This window comes from Nicotiana sylvestris, chromosome 9, assembly GCF_000393655.2.
Source record: "Nicotiana sylvestris chromosome 9, ASM39365v2, whole genome shotgun sequence".
Classification (NCBI taxonomy): Eukaryota; Viridiplantae; Streptophyta; class Magnoliopsida; order Solanales; family Solanaceae; genus Nicotiana; species Nicotiana sylvestris.
The window spans coordinates 113326572-113344750 of record NC_091065.1 but is presented as its reverse complement, the minus strand read 5'-3'; the positions used below and the strand labels follow the sequence as shown (position 1 = coordinate 113344750).

The 18179-nt window shown below is 35.9% G+C and overlaps 2 protein-coding genes across 2 annotated transcripts; one reads left to right on the top strand and one right to left on the bottom strand.

Moving 5' to 3' along the window:
- The first annotated feature begins 7936 nt into the window (after nucleotides 1–7936).
- LOC138878071 (uncharacterized) lies at nucleotides 7937–8239 on the top strand. Its single transcript, XM_070157728.1, has one exon. The coding sequence runs from the start codon at nucleotides 7937–7939 to the stop codon at nucleotides 8237–8239; it is 303 nt and encodes a 100-aa protein (XP_070013829.1).
- A 4751-nt stretch (nucleotides 8240–12990) lies between these two features.
- LOC138878070 (uncharacterized) lies at nucleotides 12991–16528 on the bottom strand. Its single transcript, XM_070157727.1, has 7 exons — nucleotides 16519–16528; nucleotides 15632–15692; nucleotides 14940–15070; nucleotides 14721–14852; nucleotides 13976–14637; nucleotides 13573–13797; nucleotides 12991–13164 (listed from the first exon to the last, which is right to left on the bottom strand). The coding sequence occupies exons 1-7, from the start codon at nucleotides 16526–16528 to the stop codon at nucleotides 12991–12993; spliced, it is 1395 nt and encodes a 464-aa protein (XP_070013828.1).
- Nucleotides 16529–18179: the final 1651 nt, after the last annotated feature.

Genomic DNA, 18179 nt, shown 5'->3' with positions numbered 1-18179 from the left:
CAACACCACCCAAAAACGCATCACTGTCAAAATCAAACCCTCGATTTTCTTCAAAACAAGATCTGAAAACTCACTTTCTACACCATTGGTGGTTGATTTTTGAGTTAGGTTTCAAGGAGCCAAGTCAAGCGAGGTCTTTGGCAAGTTCTTTGGTTTGCGATTTCCGGCCATAATCCCCGTTCAGTCAAGTGCTAAGAAAGAAAGAAAAAAATAGTAAAGAAAAAAAGAAAATAATGAGGCGGGTCAAATAGATGGGGCGGGTCAAACAAATAGGATGGGTATATTATACCCATATGTATGAAGTGAAATTAGAAGCCACGTGGTCCAATAAAATGTTGCCAACGCATTAAAAGTGGGCCCCACATCTGCTGGCGTTAAAAGGAGGGGTAATTCTAGGTACATAAATATCGTCGTGTGCTTTTTCAGACGAACAGATGGACGAAGGGTATTTGTAAACCATTTAGTAAACAATAGGGGTAGTTTAAGCCCTTTTCCATTTATTATTTATCAAGCCTTTAATTGAAATATAATCGAGAAAGGTTACTTGTAATACTCTTTGAAATTGCATGAAGAATCCAAAAAAAATCTATAATGAAGTGTATGATACATTGACCAATCCTGATACAATTTTGTTTTTAACCTATAAACTTGACAAGGTTCTTCTTTTTCGATGAAATCATTTCAGCTCTATACTTTTCAAAAGTAATGTTCACTTTTTCTTCATTTGTAAGCACTTGTGACTATGTTCGTAGTTTCTATTTCCAGATTTTGATTAATAAATGTTTAAAAGACTTGGTCACAGTTTCAAATGAAGCTTCGATGCTCCCCTTTTATTAAGCCCAAGAACCACTTTATTGACTCACTTTTGACAGCAAATGATCCATTGATTTTCAAAAGAAGAGTCTGTTTACACTTTCATATGCTCTATCATGACTAATTCTGCCTAGCACTTTTCAGCAAATATCACGGTTGCAAATGCAGGGGAAAGGAGGAATTAAAAAATTAATTCGGTTTAGGCATCAAAGTAATTTATTTGCATTCAAGTTAGGATATGAATGTAAGCCTAGTCCTCATGAAGGAATAGAGAGAGTTGAGAGAATTTAATTTTGGTTTAGACACTTACATTGTTTATTAAATTTGAATAATATTAATTTTTTCTTAGCCTATGTTGCCTTCTCTTAAAAATTTCTTTCTATCTGTCCAGTTTGCATCAAGGATGGTAGTAGGATGAATATGATTCCTCCATCTTTAATTAAAGATCTTGAATTTGAGTCATGTGAATGGAAACAGTCCTGATAGGGAACAGTTTCAAGTTAATGATCCTTATGCAACACGAATCCGAATTAGTCATGGACTCAATGCAAGTACTGAACACCGGAGTGTGAAAAAAAAAAATTAGTCAGGGAACCCTATTTAACACATTAAATCATGCTTCTTGAATTGAATGCAATGCCTGTACTCCAAACAAGAAAAACGTGTTATCAGAAAGCAGGATTATAACCTGTAAAACATACTTTGAACCTAGATTGCGTACTAGACGTCTGGACTTCTAAATTTGGAACCCCTTTATTATGTGGTGAAAATAGTCTTGTTTTTGGCTGAAAAAAAAAATTCTGATAATACACCCAAAAAAAACAAAAAACACTTTCAATCTTGGAAACCTACCCTCCGAAACTGAACAAACTCTTTGTTACATGAAAGCTGCATTTCACAGTCTATTATTAATAAGGACCACCACAGTAGGACATTGTTTAGGTATTTTGGAAGCCATCTCTGGCATTCATATCCAACAATTTACTCTTTTTGGAATACCAATAATAAATCCAAGATGAGTATCCTATAGTTTTACTATAAGATGGGTCCTCAAATTATTTAATTCTGAACTGGCTTGAAATAGACTTGCTATAAACCTCTCTCTTCATTATTCTGTAAGGTTATGCATCTTTTCATATATCTTCCACTAAAATCTTGGCATTCCATTTTCATAACTTTGGCTTTTTTTCTTATTCTAAATTATTACACAAGTTTATAGAGTGATATAGAAGGAAAATTGGAACATGACTAGCTAACTCTCTTGTCCCATGACAAGAGGTTGGTGGGGACTTGTTTGGAAACTTTGGGAAGAAAAGCCAAAGGGAAAGTAAAAGGTTTAGTAATTTCCTGTTTGGCTACATTGGAGGGAAAAGTAATAATTATAGTTAACTACTTTGCTGGAAAAGCTGAATTAAGCTTATTATTTAACTTTTATATACTGATAATATAAAAGTTTGTAGTACAATCTGGTCACTTCAAATGTAGTTACAGGAAACTAACCTGAAAATTGAGGCAATGAAAACCTTATGTAGGAAATTAAATTGCACCAATAGAGAAAATGAGAAAAAATCCTACCTCTTTCTTTCCCAGTTTAACTTCGAAGATGGGTGATTTTACTTTATTTCAACAACAGCAATAATAAATATAGTGAAATTTTATAAGTGGAGTCTGGAAAGAATAACTAGTATACAAACCTTACCTCTACCATGAGAAGGTAGAGATGCTATTTTTGGAAACTCTTGGCTCAAAGAAGGATGAAAAATGAATCAGTAGCATTAAGTTTCACTTTACTTCATGAAGCTTAGTGGGCGTTTGGACATAAAAATTGTAAAATTTCGGGGGGGAAATCAAGTAAAAATGATATTTAAAAATTAAAGTTGTGTTTGGATATGAATATAGTTTTAAAATGTTTTGAATTTTTGTGAGTGATTGAAGTGAAAACTTTAAAAAATATCATAAATTTCATGACCATTTCGGGAAAAAGGATTTTTTTTATTTTTTTATGGTTAAACGGGTCCTGTCAAATCCACCCCTTAATTTGAAGTCCCCTAGATGTCCTTTAAAGATGCTTGCGTCAATGTTTGACCTGTAAACTTTCCAAAATTTCTGTTTTTCCATGAAATCTCCTTTATATCATTTCAAAAAGTAACATTACCTTTTCCTTGATTTGTCAGTACTAGTAACTCTGTTCACATTTACCACTTGCATTTTGTCATTAATCAATATGTAAAAGATGTGGTCATTGTTTCAAATAAAGCTTCAATATATATATATATTCCCCTTTCTCCAAGTCCAATAACCACCACCACTTTCTTTGTATCCATTGAGTTCCCAAAGTAGAGTATTACATCATGACTAATTGCCTAGCACTTTATAGCGAATTTCACGGTTGGAATTGCGGGGAAAAGAGGAAATTAAAACTATTTTCGAGTGTTAGCTAGTATAATTACTAAATTAATTTTGGTCAACTTAGGATTCCAGTGTAACCCTTAACCTGACCAACAACCAGAGTACACTCTTGACGCTTAAATTGTTTCTTAGAATTGAAGAAAAGAAAAGTTTAAATAATTAATTTTAGTTGTCTATTTTTTAATCAAAAATTTTATATAATTTTTGAATGTGGGACAAAAAATCTCTCTTCAAATTTTGTTTCGTAACTCCAAATCAAATAATTGTTGATTTTAATGACGTTAGTCTCCCCATTACTTGGCCAATATTATCTTTTGAGTAAACTTCCCTATTATACCCCCCATCATAAAAAGTGAAGGATGCATGATTGAATTGCTTGGCCAATTAAGTAACCACGGATGTTTGGGAATTAAACATTTTTGTTCTATTTGTTTTTCGTCTTAAATTTATTTGTGGGATTTGTAAAGCCAAATCTTGTGGAGTATAAAGACCAACTCAGGGATATTTTTTCGGTATTAAATTTCTCGACGTATCTCAAAACTTACTTACCAAATATATTCATATGTAATAGTTTCCATTAGTAGCATGCAACAAATATAATCTAGCCCTTTCACACATAAAGAAACAAAAAAAATAGTATATTATTTTTCTTGAAATGAACCCTCCAAACTCTGTTACATGAAAGCAACATTGCACATTCCAATATACTCCTATTAATTAACCCCAGCTCCTTGTAAGGACCACAATCGGACATCATTTTGATATTTTTGGAAGTCATCTCTGGCATTCATATCCAAAAAATTCACTCTTTTATCGTATCTGGAAAACCAATGAGGCAATGAAAAGCCAAACGTGAGAATATCCTACTCTATTGTTTATTGTAACGTGAGTCTTCAATTTGTGGGAACATTCTTAACTGGCTTGAAATGAACTTGATATAAACCTTTGAGTTTTTTCTACCTAGTGTTCGATATCCATATTAGGGCTCCGTAATCTGAATTCACGTTGCGTAAGACCCATATAAAGGTGAAACACTCTCTACCATGATTTTTATTTTATTTTACAAGTTTGAATACGAAACTCCTGATTAAGGATCGGGAAATCCTAACTATTCCGCCGCAACCTTGGTGAAGACTATACACCTTGCCATCTTCCACAAAGTTCTTGGCATTCTATTTTTATACTTGGGCTGTTTTTTCCTAATCTTAGTTAGTAGGAGTATTATTTGATACGGTGATACAGAAGGAAAGTTGGAACATGACTAAACTTTTTCCTTTTTTATTTTAATTTTGTTTTTCGTAATCTCCATTCACCAAGATTATTACTACCTAATACTTAAAATACTCTTAGTTCTATTAAGTAAGTATCTGAATAAGGATTAAGCTTTCTTTATTTCCTTCGAAATAAGAACATCATTCATTACAAATATATATAGGAAGGGTAAAACTTTAATTTACTAGATACATTTGTACTGATAAATTCATACTATAAGCTTTCATTCTATGAGCCTTCGATTTTCATCATTATACATCTCATATATCAACATATATATGTAACCCACTTCATTTTTTTAGTTGGGTATAATTTCTTCAATAAAGAAGTACTAATGAATAGGGAGAAAACGTGCGTTAGGTAGGAATAGGGTTTTGAATTTGGAAATTTAGGCGTATTAGTCCGATTTAGGTTGTCCAAGTTGATTCTTCCACCTTTGGTTGACAGTTGACACCACCCCTCCTATCCGCACGCGAATTCAAAATTTAAACTAGATGGATCCAACTTTTAAGGTTTTAGAGCTAAATTTTTTTATATATTGTGATTTTGAAATTATAACATCAAATTTAATGTTTTCGAAAATGTTAGTGATTTTTCCACATAAATATCTATATTTCATACTAAAAATATTGAATTCAGTTAGAAACTATTTAACATGCTTCATCCACCTTTGTCCCTCCATCACCCTTATGCCCCTTGTTTCCTTCACCCCCCCCCCCCAGAAAAAGGAAAAGGGGAAAAAGAAAAAGGAAATTGATTTTTTTTTTTAAAAAAAAAGAAAAAGTAGACAAAGTTGAATAACCTTGTAGTGCAAAGGAACTAATATTGGTGACTTATTTTCTTAGAAATATATGTAGGAATCATGTGGGGTTGGATGCAACTTAAATTTGTGTTTTCTTTTTCCTACTATAAAGATCGAGAATATATGTGAATATAAGAGTTTAATTAGAAGTAGAAGTGACAAAGATACTGATCAGAAATTTAAAATATAAAAAAAAAAGAATTAAACAAGCGTTACTGCTGTGCATTGACTCAACTTTCTAAGCTAAGGAAGGTTATTTTCGAATTACGTTAAAGGAGGTCCATGTCATTTTAGTTTAATGGCATCTAAGGAGTTATATACTTTGATATAAGAATAACGTACAATAACATATCCAATATAATTGCACAAGTGAGATCTGGACATGATAGATATATAGTATATATCCTTACCCTTATCTTAGGTAGGTGAAGCGGTTGTTTTCGATAGCCATAGTTGTATTGGGAAAAAACTGAATTTATATTAAAAATGATGTGGCATGACACGTGGATTAGTTGAATGGTCAAAGAACAGCAATTGACTAAGAGGCACGGTGAAAACAGCCACGGGAAGAAGAATTTAAATAGGCACGAGACGATGTATAGATACGAGTCTCGTACCAATTTAAATTATTTACAGCCAACGGATTAGAAGGCATTGAAAGCAAGGATCAGATGACAGAAAGGAGTCCAAATTCATTATTAAATGTCTGATACGTTATAAAGTTGGTATTTAATAGGAATGATTGTATAACGGCTTATTTAATGTCATTTATTGCTCATGATTATATCATTAAAACTGATGCTTTATTCCTTTACCTAGAATGATCTATAAAAAGGAAGAAGTATCATCATTTGTAAGGACACGAAATACTATTGAGAATACACTGAAATACTTATCTATTTACCTTCTACCATTGTTCTCAAAAGTATTTTATTTTTTGTCTCCTGATTATCAGTAACCCGAATTTCTCTTTTAGCTTTGACCAAGGACTCAGATTTTTGGTTAAACAAATTGGTTCCGTTACCGGGAATCTGATAATCTTTCCTTTTAAGCTATATCTTATCTATTATCATCACCATGTCAAACAATAACGCCGACAACAACAGTAACAACACATTGGGAAACCATGAGAATCAAATACATCAAAATCAAGATACCGTGGTTCCCTCTCCTTTAAATTCACCACGTCAATCTCGTGAAGGCACTCCTGTTACTGAATCCCGTGCTGATCAACAAGAGCAATCTGAACATTTTGAAGGAGTTACAACTGAAGCTTTGCAAAAGCTAATCGATGCACAAGTCGGCAAAGCTCTTCAGGCACTTGTTAGTCGATTGCCTGCTGCGCCACCTACACCGACTCCTAATAATAATACATTGGAGAACCCCCGTTCTGGTCTTGATAATTCTGGAAACGGAGCAACCCCCAGTGAACCACAAGAAGGGGGACCAGGTAATTTAAATAATTCATATTTGCAAAATTTAGTACTAACCTTGCAGAAATAGCTGAAGGAACAAAATGAGCGAATAGAGCAAATCCCTGGAGTTCCACCTGTAATAAAAGGAGTAGACATGGACAAATACTCACAACAACCATGGAAGCCTAGTGCTGCTCCCCTTCCAATTCCGAAAAAATTCAAAATGCCTGACATCCCGAAATATGATGGTACTACAGACCCACGTGACCACGTGACTGCATTTACAACCGGCGTGAAAGGCAACGACTTGACCAAACAAGAAATTGAATCAGTATTGGTCAAGAAATTTGGAGAAACACTCACCAAGGGTGCATTAACCTGGTATTCTCTTTTATCTGAAAATTCTATTAATTCTTTTGCTGAGCTTGCAGATTCTTTTATTAAAGCACATTCGGGAGCACAAAAAGTTGAGAAAAGGATGGAAGATATTTTCAAAATCAAACAAGGGGATTCGGAGTTGCTTAGAAACTTCGTTGATAGATTCCAACGTGAAAGAATGACTCTACCTCGTGTGCCAGACAATTGGGCTGCTATAGCTTTTGCAAGTAATTTAAATGACAAAAGTTCTGAAGCCACGAGACGACTCAAAGAAAGTCTTCGAGAATTTCCTGCAACCACATGGAATGATGTTTACAACAGGTATAGCACGAAGCTGCGAATCGAAGAAGATACCGTACCTAAGCTCCATCATGAAGAAAGGGGCGGTACCCGAAGGTCAGATTCCAAAAAAAGATCAGGTAAAAACAGGTACGATCCATATATGGGACCCGCAGGAAAGGACCCACGGTCGAAGCAAGATAACCAGCAATACGATCAAAAGTCAAGGAACCGGGATTCTGGCTCTTCTTCAAAGTTCAGGAATGATCGGAATAGACAAGAATCACGTGATGATGACAGGAGTTTAAAGGCACGATTCGGTGGATATAATTTTAACGTCTCTACCTCCGAGCTCGTAGCTGTTTTAAGAAGCATGGGAGATAAGGTACGGTGGCCGAAAGAAATGCGGTCAAATCCAAGTAGACACAATCCGGATCATTGGTGCGAATTTCACAACGATCACGGGCACAAAACTTCAGAATGCAGATTCCTGCAAAGTGAAGTAGATCATTTATTGAAGCAAGGATACCTCACTGAGTTATTTAGTGAGAAAGGAAAACAAGCTTATATGAAGAACAGACAAGAACCACCACAACCTCCTTCACCCAAGAGGACAGTGAATGTCATAAGCGGGGGAGAAGATATTCATGGCATAACTTACACAGCTTCCAACAAGGTTTCTAAGGTAACAATTACATATGGGAAACGGGTGCGCCAGGTCCTTGACAATGAAAGCATTTCGTTCGATGACGCAGATAACGAAGGAGTAACAACTCCACATAATGATGCACTGGTAATATTTTTACTTGTATATGATACTAATGTAAAGCGAGTTTTGATTGATCCAGGAAGTTCTGTAAATATTATATAACTAAGGGTACTGCGGGAAATGCAAGCTGAAGATAAAATGTTACCCAAGGCGCACACCTTGTCAGGCTTCGACAATTCAAGTGTAGTAACAAAAGGTGAGGTAATACTAACAACTTTTGCTATGGGTGTTGTGAAGGAAACTAAATTTCAGGTAGTTGATATGGAAATGGCCTACAATATGATCATGGGAAGGCCATGGATACACGATATGGATGCTGTCCCATCAACCCTGCATCAAGTTATCAAATTCCCATCACCATGGGGAATTTGTCAAATTCGTGGGGATCAGCAGATGGCCAGAAATGTCAACGCTGTAACAAGTACGAGCGCCGCAAATAAAGCAAAATAGCAATTACAGGAAACAGTTGAAAGTAAAAAAGATCAAACTTCAACTGAACAAGAGAAAACAGATTTGGACTCAAGGCCTGACACAATTCAAGAACCTGAAGAGAATGAAAGCATCAAAACGACGATTGAAGAGCTTGATGCAGTGATGTTATTTGATCAACAGCCTGAACGGAAGGTTTATATCGGGGCTAATTTAAACACGAACATGCGAGGTATGATAATCGAATTTTTAAAAGCTAACTTAGATTGCTTTGCTTGGTCCCACGCTGATATGACAGGGATACCTCCAAATGTGATGACTCACAAACTCAACGAGGACCCTTCTTTCACACCAATAAAGCAAAAGAAACGGAAACAAGGTGCTTTCAAGAACCAGGTGATTCAGGATGAAGTCCAAAAATTATTAAAAATCGGATCAATCCGTGAGGTAAAATATCCAACTTGGTTAGCTAATACGGTGGTTGTACCCAAGAAAAATGGTAAGTGGCGTGTTTGTGTAGATTATACTGATTTAAATAAAGCATGTCCAAAAGATTCCTTTCCCTTACCACATATAGATCAACTAATTGATGCGACCGCAAGTCATGAACTTTTAAGTTTTTTAGATGCATACTCAGGATATAATCAAATCAAAATGGATCCTGGTGATGAAGAAAAAACTTCTTTCATCACAGACAGGGGGACTTATTGTTATAAAGTAATGCCCTTTGGTCTCAAAAATGCTGGGGCAACCTATCAAAGGTTGGTCACCAAAATGTTCCAAGAACATTTAGGGAAAACAATGGAGGTATATATAGACGATATGCTCGTCAAAACCCAGCAATCTCATGATCATATTTCTCATCTATCTATTACTTTTGAAATTTTGCGAAAATTTAATATGAAACTCAACCCAGAAAAATGTGCATTTGGAGTTGCATCAGGTAAGTTTTTGGGTTTTCTTGTTTCTAACCGTGGTATTGAAGTGAATCCTTCTCAGATCAAAGCAATAGAAGAAATCCCGGATATCCTTACTAATAAAAAGGAAGTACAACGATTAACGGGAAGAATTGCAGCTTTGGGGAGATTTATTTCCAAATCCTCAGAAAGGTGTTTTAAGTTTTTCTCTGCACTTAAAAAGCAAGATCATTTTGAATGGAATGAAGATTGTCAGCAAGCCCTTAGAAATTTGAAAACTTATTTGTCAAAACCACCGTTGTTGGCAAAACCGAAGATAGGGGAAAAACTTCTCATTTATCTGACCGTGTCTGAAGTCGCGGTAAGTGCTGTTTTAGTCCGCGAGGACCAAGGTAAACAATCTCCTATTTATTACGTAAGTAAGTCCTTATTGGAAGTTGAGACATGATACCCACAGCTAGAAAAATTAGCATTAGCTTTGGTCATGACATCTAGAAAGTTAAGACCTTATTTTCAATGTCATCCCATTGTTGTAGTTACTGCTTTTCCGCTTCGAAATATTTTGCATAAACATGAACTTTCAGGAAGATTAGCAAAATGGGCTATAGAACTAAGTGAATATGAAGTTATTTATCAACCCAGGACCGCTATAAAGTCTCAAGTACTAGCTGATTTCGTGGCTGATTTTAGCCAGGGGATGCATTTAGAAGCAGAAAAAGAATTATTAGTTTTTAATGGTGCGAACCCGGGGACTTGGGTTTTATACACTGACGGTTCATCTAATGTAAAAGGGGCAGGCTTAGGAATAGTCCTCGTACCACCTGCGGGTGAGACCATTAGACAGGCTATAAAATGTCATTCTATAACTAACAATGAAGCAGAATATGAAGCTGTAATTGCAGGTTTAGAATTGGCACGAGAACTCGGCATAACACAGATTATAATCAAGAGTGATTCTCAACTCGTGGTTAATCAGATGCTGGGGACTTACACAGCCAGAGAGTCACGAATGCAAGAATACCTCGCAAAGGTACGGGAGTTAGTAAAGCAATTCCAAACTTGGAAAGTAGTGCAAGTCCCAAGAGATGAGAATGTAGAGGCATATGCTTTAGCAAACCTTGCATCCGCAGCAGACGTGGCAAACAATACAGATGCTTCAGTCATACATCTATTTCATTCCGTTCTTGAACCTGACAAAAACGAGGTAAATTTTAATCATCTAACATGGGATTGGAGAAATGAAATTGTTGCCTTTTTACAGCACGGAACCGTGCCTAATGACAAAGGAAAGGCTTACGCGCTTCGCAAAAGAGCTGCACGATATTGTTTATATCAAGGTAATCTTTATCGAAAGATGTTCGGCGGACCACTAGCAAGGTGTCTCGGCCCTTCTCAAACCGAATATGTCATGAGAGAAGTACATGAAGGACATTGTGGGAATCACGCAGGAGGACGGTCACTGGTAAGAACGTTAATTCGCACAGGATATTATTGGCCTAAGATGGAAGAAGAGGCAACCAGTTTCGTGTCCAAATGTGATAAATGTCAAAGGTACGGCAATAATATGCACAGACCAGCTGAGTTACTACATACTGTTTTAGCCCCTTGGCCCTTTATGAAATGGGGAATGGATATCGTAGGTCCACTTCCACAAGCAAAAGGTCAGGTAAAATTTCTACTCGTACTTACAGATTATTTCACTAAATGGGTAGAAGTAGGGGCATTTAAACAGGTACGAGAAAAAGAAGTTAAAGACTTCATATGGCGCAATATAATATGCCGCTTTGGAGTACCAAATGAGATCGTATGTGACAATGGACCACAATTCATTGGAGCACAAGTTACAGAATTTTTTCAAAGTTGGCAGATCAAAAGAATAACATCTACGCCATACCATCCAGTGGGGAATGGACAAGCGGAATCAACTAACAAAGTTATTATCAATAACTTGAAAAAGAGGTTACAAGATTCAAAAGGTAATTGGCCTGAGGTGTTACCCGGAGTACTATGGGCTTATCGTACAACGACCAAAACAGGCACTGGAGAAACACCATTTTCGATGGTTTATGGTACGGAAGCCTTAATACCAGTTGAAATAGGTGAGCCAAACACACGGTATGATCAGGCAACGGAGGAATCCAATAATGAAGAGATGCGGGTTAGCCTAGATTTACTTGAAGGAAGAAGAGAAGCTGCTTTGATAAGGATGGCAACACAAAAGCAAGTAATAGAAAGATATTACAACAGGAAAGCACGCCTCAGATTTTTCAAAATTGGGGACTTCGTGCTTAAAAAGGTTTTCCAATCTACAAAAGCTGTTAACTCAGGAAAGCTAAGTCCAACATGGGAAGGACCATACAAAAGTCCGTGGCATTGCGGGAAAAGGAGCATACCAGTTGGAAACAATGGATGGTAAAGTTTTACCCTCACATTGGAATGTTGTCCACTTAAAAAGATATTACTTTTAAGAAAGTACCTACGGTCAGGTATCATCATGTAAAAATTCTTCTCTTGGTTTATTAATATTTTACTAACGATTTTAGATGCTAGGCTAAATATCCTAACTCGTGCCAAATGATGAGTCACAACCTGCAAGGCAAAATGGAGTATGCTTAAATTCCTAGCCCAGGGTTACAATTAATCTGATGGAAATACACACGAGTTAGGCAGTCTTCATCTATAATCACACCGTCGAGTCCCGTATATCTTTCTGTTTCAGGAAAAGGGCCAAAGTAAAAGAAATAAACAAGTGCTCGAGGCTTCATACTTCACCGCTCAAACACTTGGGGGACTACATATTATACACATATAGGTGCAAAGAAACAGATACGAGTATCGAATAAAAATCGGCCACAAAGAAGCAAGTGTTGAGAAGAAGTTACGAAGTCTTCAGCATTCATGAGAACAACAGAGTCATCTCTCAAACTCATAAACAAAGTCACCTCTCAAACCCTTCTTAACATATAAAGATAGGGTCATGACTATGTACTGAAACAGGTTATAAAAAAACCTTGTTTAGTTTATGTTATTTACAAATCTGTTACAAGAAAAACAGTTACGAGAAAAGTTGTAGATGTATTGTAATACATGTAACAGTCAAACACTTGTTAAAAGTTTATGAATGAAAACTTGCCAAAGTTGTTTCATACAAAACGTGTGTTTTCCTATTACTTTCATCGTATTTTAACACCATTATGAAGTTGAGACGTCTTCTTCATTAAGTGTCGATAAAATAAAAGGGCCCTCTTTTATAAGCCTCATGTCAATAAGTCATGGGAAGAATCATAAAGCATTTTCAAAGGATAAAAATGCTAAACTATTCTATAAGTCCTAAATAAGTAAAGAAAAGGCAAGAGTAGAACACATTGAAGTACTAATAAAACTTCTTGATATAATTAAAAAGACTAAGAAGAAACTTAGTCAATAAAAGTTTATACAATTGCCCCATTATGATAACTGGGGACTTTCACCAAAAAATCCTTTAAAAAAAACTAAGGGATCAAACCATCATTCAGTTGAGGGGATTGTCACGGAAGCTTCAACTTCCATAGACTGGGTTGTAGAAGTTTCACCCTCTGAAGCTGGAATAGCAACATTTTCAGGAACTTCAAGGGCAGGAGAAGGAGTATCAGTAGACTGTTGGCTTTTCTCGATGGTATCTATGACTTTAGCCAGTTCAGACTGCAAGTCAAAACCCTCTTGAGCAGCTTCCGTCAAAGCATCACGACGAGAATTCAGAAAAGCCCAACTCACTTCTATGTTAAAATTTTCCTCTAGAAGTCCATATTCCTTTTCCCACATAGCAAGATCGTTTTTTAAAATTTGATTTTCAGCTAAATGGGAATCAAGGGAAGCTTCAAGAGAAGCATGAGAACTCTTCAAGGCTTGAATCTCGACAGAAGAAGTCTGTAAGTCAGCCTGAGCTTGAGTCAAGCTTTGCACTAACTCTCCTGCATATTCTTCCTTTTTAGCCAAAAGTGCCTTCAGCTCTCTAACTTCTTCACTAGCTCTGGATAATTGTTCTGACAAAGAGCATTCCAAAAGCTCTTTGTCTCTTTTCAATTGGCTTGAAGAGGCTTTGACTGTTGCCAGTTCAGAAGTTAAACCACGGTTTTGCTGCTCTAGGAGGTTTTTATTTTCTTGCAACTCTTCTATAGTCCCTTGAGAATTTTCGAACTGCTCCTTCCAGTTAGTTGCTTCAAGTTGGGCTCCCCTAGCAATTTCCTCAGCTTCGTGGACAGACTTCTCAGACTCACGAGCTTTTCTTTCCAGTAAGGAAATTCTTCTCATTAATTCCGTGCTAATAAGGTTAGCCTACAGAGGTAAGTCATGGAAATGAGAAATTGAAGATAATTTAAAAAAAAAGAGAAAAAAAACTTGTTGGTTGAAATACCTTCAAAGTAGAATGAACTGCGTCGTTCATCAAAGTTAAGCAGCTATGGCTCTCCATCTTCTTCTTCTCGATATCTCCAATAAGAGGTTCGAGCCAAACATCGGCTCTGCCGGTTTTCCTCAGGAGGCTATGATTGGCAGGAACCTCCAAAGTAACACTTCTCATTGTTATATTTCCGCTGCTAGAACCTGTCTCTGTATGATGAACAGAGGGAAGAGGAGCAGCGGAAGGAATGGAGGGAAAAGATGTAGAAACCAACACCGGAGCAGAAGCAGGTGCGGTTGAAGCAGCCAAGGGAACAGATATAGGAGCAGTAGAAATTGGCAAACAAACGGAAGTTGTTAAAGCTGGTAAAGAAACACTTACGGCTGGCAGAGGAATGGAGGAAATAGGAACAAATGAGGAAAGAGGAGCTTCATCAAAAACAGGTCCGAGCTCGCCACTCCCGAAACCACTGTCAAAAAGGTGCTGAATTGACTCATTGTTATCTCTTGGTTCGGCATCCTCATCAGATTGAATCAAAACAGGCTCGGTGGCGGAGGTACGAGCAGGAGTGTTTTCAATTTCATTATCAATGTTTATTCGTCTCCTGGCCCTTGGCCTGGTAATTAGGGAGGTACCCTCCTCTTCTTCTTCAGAACTTTCCTTTGTAGTTTTTCTTTTAGGCAGCAAGGCTCGAGCCTTATCTAAATCCAGAGCAGCATTCGCAGACATGCGAATGGCCATAGCTACTTCAGCTGTAATTCCTCTAATGCCAAATCCTGATTAAAGAATGGATATACATGGTTAAAGTTGAGGAAAAAGTGCTTAACATGTAAAACAAAAATTTTAAAAGGGTGGATACCATGTGTTTTGACTTTCCAGCCATGTAAAGAAGAAATTGATTTCCAAGTTCTCTGCTCCCTAGTATCAATCTTCAAAAGTGAGTCTACCCAACCACGAAAGTTGGGAATAGGTTCCACATCTCCCATGGTTGCTACAAAAAACCAAGAAGGGGCGAGATTAAAAACCACATTCTTTTGAAATTCTCAAAAGTAGGTACGGTAAACAAGAGGAAACTTACGTTCAAAATTCCACTTCTCAGGAAAGGGAATATTTGTTTCGCCAATCAAATCCACTGTACGGACAGCAATGTAACGGATATACCATCCACGATCTCTGTCATCCTCAGGGTTTACCAAAACTTTTTTGCTCCTTGCAGTTAAGGTGAAAACCCCATGGCGTATTAAGTTGGGATGGTATAGATGAATGAGATGAGAAAAGGTGAAATTGACATTGGCCTTGGATGATAAATATCTCAAACAAGCCACTGTTCTCCACACCAATGGACCAATTTGGGCCAAACAAATGGTAAAGAAACGACAAAAATCGAGAATAACTGGGTCAATCGGAGGATTAAAACCTAAAGTGAAGGGGTAAGTGTAAACAGAAGAATACCCATTTCTAAAAGAGGAAATTCTTTGATTTGGGGAAGGAATTGACATTCGGAGACTATCCTTCCAGTTACAATCTCTTCTTATGGTGGGGATTGTAAGCTCGGTTACTAATGTTGGGTAAGTATCGGCTCTTTCTAAATTTTTAATTTGTTTTTGAAGAGACGTTTTGTCACTTTCAAAAGACAAATCGCCGGGAACTATATCATCAACTGAGGGTTCTTGAGAAGTATCAAGAATTTCCCTACTTTTAGAAGAAGGGGCTTTTGGGATAAAACTCCTTGAAGAAGAACCAGAGGAACCGCCTCGCGTAGATTCTAACCCTGTTCGAAGCCTATTTCCTCCGCCTCTTCTGTGTCTAACAGGGGCGTTGGGGAACTGATCTAGATTGGAACTTTTTTACGGTTAGGGTTTGAAGAAGACATTGTTAAGAAGAAAGTATGTGCTGAAAATTTGTGAAGAAGACAAAGGAAGACAAAGTATGTGTAAAATGGGACCCGTCAACTTTTAAAGTATAATGATGAAAAGCCTATAATAAAGGCAGCTATCACTTCGTAAATAGTGAGATTGAAGAAGTCTCGAAGAAGGGTATGAATAGCAGAATCAATTATAAAATGACACATGGACAGAACATTAAATGGAAAAGACTGCTGAGACGTTAGTACTGTCATGAGCATTAATTGTGGCAAAAGTTCTTTTTACATGAAGATCCACTTCCCAATTATTTAATTGATAAAAAAATGAAAAGTGGGGGGACTATCTGTATTGGGAAAAAACTGAATTTATATTAAAAATGATGTGACATGACACGTGGATTAGTTGAATGGTCAAAGAACAGCAATTGACTAAGAGGCACGGTGAAAACAGCCACGGGAAGAAGAATTTAAATAGGCACGAGACGATGTATAGATACGAGTCTCGTACCAATTTAAATTATTTACAGCCAACGGATTAGAAGGCATTGAAAGCAAGGATCAGATGACAGAAAGGAGTCCAAATTCATTATTAAATGTCTGATACGTTATAAAGTTGGTATTTAATAGGAATGATTGTATAACGGCTTATTTAATGTCATTTATTGCTCATGATTATATCATTAAAACTGATGCTTTATTCCTTTACCTAGAATGATCTATAAAAAGGAATAAGTATCATCATTTGTAGACACGAAATACTATTGAGAATACACTGAAATACTTATCTATTTACCTTCTACCATTGTTCTCAAAAGTATTTTATTTTTGTCTCCTGATTATCAGTAACCCGAATTTTTCTTTTAGCTTTGACCAAGGACTCAGATTTTTGGTTAAACAATAGTTGAAATATAAATGGCAGGATAAACATTCTTTTCATGGTTTAAAACTTAAGTTTTCGGAAGAAAGAAGAATAGCTCATGAATTTGTCCATTTTCAACTATATAATAACATAAGAAATCAAGAAGCTCACATGCATGTTAATTCAAACCATTTAATTAACATACTCCAAAAATTGCACCTAGTCTTCTCCACTTTTTTTCCTCGACATCAGTGTTCCTACACTGAAACAAAACCTTTCAGTCATCAGTGTTCAAAATCCTAACCACTAACTAATATAATAATAATTCATAGACATATTAAAAGAAATCATAGACTATTTGAAACAAAAACACAAAAATTGTTTTCTCTGTCCCGTGAATATTATATATATTCTCTGTGATGCACCAACAGTACTTTCTGAAAAGCTAAGAATTTAAAGTCAGACTTCATGAACAGTACTCCTTACTACGTAAATAGTCTAATAGACAAGTAAATAAGTAATTGAGTAGTATATAATTTCAAGTTGAAGTGGAAAAAGACATAATGTAGCTAGTAATTAAGTAAAAAGCGCAGCCCGTGCATGAGGTATTTTTGCATTCACGTTCGCACCCAAGTGGTATGATGTAGACAGTCTAACATAATGCAAATATCAGTTACTATTTCTACGGCTCAAATGTGTGACGTATAAATCACAAGAATATAACTTTTATCATTCCTCTAAGGTTCCTTCAATTTAGTAATTAAGTGTATAATTTACACATTTTAGGTGTTCAAAATCCTAACTGCTAGTAACTGATATGATTACTAATTCATAGACTATTGGCAAAAACAAAAAAAATTGTTCCATCTGTCCCGTGAATATATTCTTCTGTGTGATGCACCAATACTTTTTGAATTTGTAGTCAGACATTAAACTCATGGTTGATCCTCTCTCACTTGATAATCAAGCAATCCCTAGGTACACTCTTCCTCTCTCTCCCCAAAATTTAAATTAAATAAATAATACTAAAGGCTTGGAGGGTATCCTTTGAATATACGCTTTCTGCAATGAGATTGGCAACAAATGTACAAGTATATTTCCAATATTTTATAGACACACAGTTGACCAAATTACAAATCACGTGCATAACCTTCTCTCAATAATTACGACTAATATTAAAATTAATTTCTATCGTCAATTTCCTTTTTCCTTTCTATTCGCCCATCTAAATAAGTTTTTTTTTAAATAAGTACTTAGTTGAAATTCATAAAATTTGTCCATCATAAAAGAATTATTATTATTTTTGGAATATGAAGAAAAAGAAAAGATGTTCGTACACAGCTTTCAAGTAGTCTTTTCTAGCTTTTTGGATGAGAAATGTAATGAGTTTACATTAAAAACATATGGTCAAATATGAGTTTCATAAACAAAATATTTTGGTGATGATAATGAATCGATAGAACGAAATATATATATATATATATATATATATATATATATATATATATATATATATATATATATATATTTCAATTCTTTTTATATTTTCTGACTTAGTTGAAGCAATAAGTGGCTAAAAAGAAATTCACTACTAG